Genomic DNA, 4,294 nt, shown 5'->3' with positions numbered 1-4,294 from the left:
ATGGCCGAGCCATAAAATTGCAAAAGGACAAAACAGAAGACATGATAAAATCCATTTGTTCAAGCGGATCAATCTCTTGCATTAAATAAGGAGAGCTGAGTAAAGGAAGTGGCTCAGCAAGATTTTCATAACTTAAGGAGCCCAGTGCACAAACCCAGCAGGCCCAACTTGCTAAGCAACCCAGGATAAGAATGGATATTGACATTTAGTTTGAATTAAAAATTTTAATATTCTGCCACCCCAAAAAAAAAATTCCATGCAAATCAAAAGATTAAAAGCTCTACGAGACAATTTCTTTTGATTTCAACTTGTATAAGAGATCAGTTTTAGCTTTTCAACAATTATGAATGCGAATTTTCATATTATGCTACTCTTCTTCCTGGTAGTTTGAAAACACAGCTTAGAACTTGATTGTCATTCTGCACAATCTGCTTTACATAAAACAAATAACAAAGTTTATAGAATCCGAGTAATTTCCCTATTTGCTACTGCCTACCGCCAAAGGAAACAAGCTAAGTTAAAACACTGTCAAAGGCAGAAATTATTAAGGTTAATTCACAACCACATATATATGATATAATTAATAAGGCAATGCCCAACCTAATTGAGCTAGCCTTCAGTCTCCAACTTACAGCGCATGGATCACACTGCCATTTGCATCGGAATTCTCACATGCCGGGGTTGCATGAAAAGCCGACTGTCTCGAGGGTCCTTGAAGGAGTTTCAGTGACAGAGAGGAAGGTCCAGAGTCACCAATAGAGTCTCCTAAACTCAGTTTTGACATACCCACCAGCTCATCAACATTGATTGGGCTCTTAGAATGCACCGCAGTAGGCTTCAGCACCTCATGTGTCTCCTCCTTCTTACTGGGTTCTGGCATGTATCCTGACCAATAGGGCATTGGGAAAGGGAAGACCGGAGAGAAGTATGCAGGATATACCACTGGGTATGATGACTGTGTTTGTGACTGTGTGCTGTCCGGCTTCAAAGAGGCAGACTCTCCATCATTTGAATTAGTGGAATCCATGGACTCATATTCTTCGTCAAGGGCTGGAGGATCAGGCAAAGGGTTATTGCATTCTGCTTCAGCATTTGGCTGATCAGCTGACTGGAGGTCTTGTGTTGCCATGGGCGTGTCGGTTGGCTGCAACACCGTGAGACATAAATAAGTTGTCCAGAAAATGAGATTGAACCCCAAAAAAGGGTGAGAGAGGTTAGTTTTAATCATCAATCTCAGAATTGAAGAACATTAGGAAATATAACAACAGTTATCTAACCACCTCAAGAATGCAAAAATTATATGAAGTATCAACAAAAGCATTTTACTTCACGTAGAGTGAATCAATTAATAGCTCAAATCATCTATCCCTCCTCCAGACTAGAAGAAGAAAGGAAGTGGAGAATTTTCACAAATTAGGATGGCCATTGATGGATTGTGCATTTTATTTCTTCATAACAAAAGGCTGGACAAAAAAATGCAATCTGATAATATTATCATCAACGGCCGTAATTAAGCAGGCACAATTAGATGCATCTTGAAGAAATGGACTGCAAATAGCATGAGCAAATATGGGCACTAACTTCCTCTGCGGCAATATCAAACAAGCTGGAACGTCTTTTTCGCCTAGACACATTGGTTTGCCTAATGAAATATTTCTGAGCATGGCTGGCTACTTGAGTAGGTGTCCTTGATATAACATAATTACGTGCAATTCCACGCCAATCACCTTTGCCTAGCTTCTGCAACCCAAGTAGAAACATCCTATGTTCCTCCTCAGTCCATGGAACACCTGCATATCCAAAATAAGAAAATCCACATACAAATACAATATGCACAAATTGTAAAAACTTTCTGGTCATAAATGAAATCATGGATTGAACACCAAAAGATCTTAAGCACAACATCATTCTATGTTCTGTAAGCATCTTGGGAATTAAGTGCAATGTGAAAATTCTTAAAAGTTATACAAAACTGGAGTGTTCTTTCACAAGAGTTTTCGGCCCTTCAGCTAATGTCCTACATACACCATGCTCATCCCGGCAGTGAACTTGGATTTTATAAGCTCTTTCATCTACTCCATCAAGAGCAAGGGAGAAGATCAAACCACACGGTCTTCCTAAGATATGAGATATACGCCTTACTGAACCTAACTACCTCAGCTCTTACTTTCAGCTATTCCTGGCTAGTGGCCGAAATTATGGTATCATTACTCAACCTTTAATAATGTTATGAGAAAAAAAACTCTGAACTAACTGCTGTCCGTCTTCTTCCATATACCATAAATCATGAATCATTTCAAATTGATTCAGCATTCTCAATGTACCTCAAATACAATCACGAAACAGGCACTTCATACATTCATAATTAGCATCTAACTCCAAAGCAAAAAAACTGGAAGGAAAAAGGAACTAAGTAGGCTCTTGGTGGATAAGAAAGGCTGCTGTTTTCCCGCTGAAGAGAATTTGGACGGGTCAGGTCAGTAAGAACTTGGACAGCCTCATTAAAAAAATGATTATTAAAATCTTCCATGACCATGAGCCATAAGAGCTGGTGATATATAGTGAGCCATACTGGATCTTGACCATAAAGAACATGACCATCTATATCAGGTTCATTCGCTAACATCCAATACTGTCCACTATGAAAATTATACAGTCAAGAATGTTGTACATACATTCTTATGGAATGAATATATAACAAAGCTAACCTATATCGGTCGGGTCTAGTCGTCCTCCAACTGACAGCAGCGCGGAGTATTCACTACTAATGAAATATATCGTTAAGGAAGAAGCAAATTAAACAAGCAGCATCGCCATAGTGAATAAGAACTAACAGATTAACAACACAAAGTAAAGCAAAAAAAAAAAAAAAAATTCTGGCTATAAATTTTATTTGATCTACCTTTGTACCAGAATAAATACGAGCGTTAAATGATACAAAAATCAGAGTCCAAAAATGCACGGGAAAACAATAATAAGGTGAGAACAAAACATTTATTGAGGGAAAATAAAACAAGAATACCCTTTTTTCTTTCACGTGAACTTGAGGACGACCCAGGTACAAAGTCCTCAGAGGCGTAACCGTCTGCGGCCGCACCGTGATCAGGTGTCTCGCCGGGAGAAGCCGGAGTGTTACCCCCGGTCTGATGGGGCCCCGAACTCGAACCGGCGTAGTGGCTAAGATTGCCCATACTAGCACTCTTCCGGATCGACCCATCAGTCAATCGGACTCCGAATAGCTTGACTCCACGGTTAGGACAGGTCCTGGAGTTGTGGCCATTATGGCTGCAATGGGAGCACCGCCTAGTCATGTCGTCTCGAGAAGAGAAATTGAAGTTAGATCGAAGAGGGTAATAAGATTACGAATAACTCTTGGGCCTTTATCGATGAATTAAAAGAAATTTGGGTACAGTTGATCCGAATCACATGATCCGAAGCCTGATGAATGAAATGATTTTGGAATTTTGTTGCTGGCTCTCCCTCGGCTTTCGCAGATGGGAGAGAAAGAGGAAGAAGGCGCCCGCCCAACACTATCCATATATCTGGTTGCGGATTATGGGGGGAATGTTACTATGCTTCGCGGCATAAATCGGAACTGTGCTTCGTCCAATAGGAACGCGGATGAAGGGGTTGCAGCTGACGTGGCAGGGACCAAGTGAAATTGATCCAACTCTTTCTATAAAAGAATGATTTCATATTAAAATGGTTATTACAGTATTGTCCCAAAAGGGAAAATGCTTACTATATTGAGTTATTAGTATAAGAACTAAATAATTAATTTAGATATATTAAAAAATTAGTTAAATTAATTATTTATCACAAATTTATGTCAATTTTTTTAAATTACCCTTTTAATCATGCGCCTTTGATGATTAAAATTATTGAAAATCTCTTACAATCAATAAAGATATTTTGAGGAAAGATAAGAGACAAAATAGATTGAGATTATCTAAAACCTAATATAACAATCCACTAACTCTTATACAAAAGATCAGGTAGTATTTTATTATCTATTAATTTTTATCTCTATAATAAATAATTAACGAGAGAGGCTATTTAAAAAATTCGTATATCATTAACAAAGAGTAGAGGTGGCAATTTGAATGGGGTGTTAATCAAATTGATTAATTTTTTTGGCCAAGATGGGTGTGTTAGACTAATTTTATTGAATTTAATATGCTTAAAAATTATATGATTATATAGAAAAATTATGTCTAATATGAAAAACTGCATCAAGAAATTTTATCTACGAGTAATGAATAATATAGTTCATTTTTAGATTTCGTGTAATGCA

General features: G+C 37.9%; 1 protein-coding gene across 1 annotated transcript; it reads right to left on the bottom strand.

The window, feature by feature from the left end:
* Positions 1-380: 380 nt before the first annotated feature.
* LOC114730064 (transcription factor KUA1) lies at positions 381-3,502 on the bottom strand. Its single transcript, XM_028917081.1, has 3 exons — positions 3,023-3,502; positions 1,582-1,790; positions 381-1,144 (listed from the first exon to the last, which is right to left on the bottom strand). Exons 1-3 carry the CDS (start codon positions 3,309-3,311, stop codon positions 629-631), a joined length of 1,014 nt encoding a protein of 337 aa, XP_028772914.1. The 5' UTR covers positions 3,312-3,502; the 3' UTR covers positions 381-628.
* Positions 3,503-4,294: the final 792 nt, after the last annotated feature.

This window comes from Neltuma alba, unplaced genomic scaffold, assembly GCF_004799145.2.
Source record: "Neltuma alba isolate B1F8T4 unplaced genomic scaffold, ASM479914v2 tig00012701_pilon, whole genome shotgun sequence".
In the NCBI taxonomy this organism is placed as follows: Eukaryota; Viridiplantae; Streptophyta; class Magnoliopsida; order Fabales; family Fabaceae; genus Neltuma; species Neltuma alba.
This window is presented reverse-complemented; position numbering and strand designations above follow the sequence as displayed.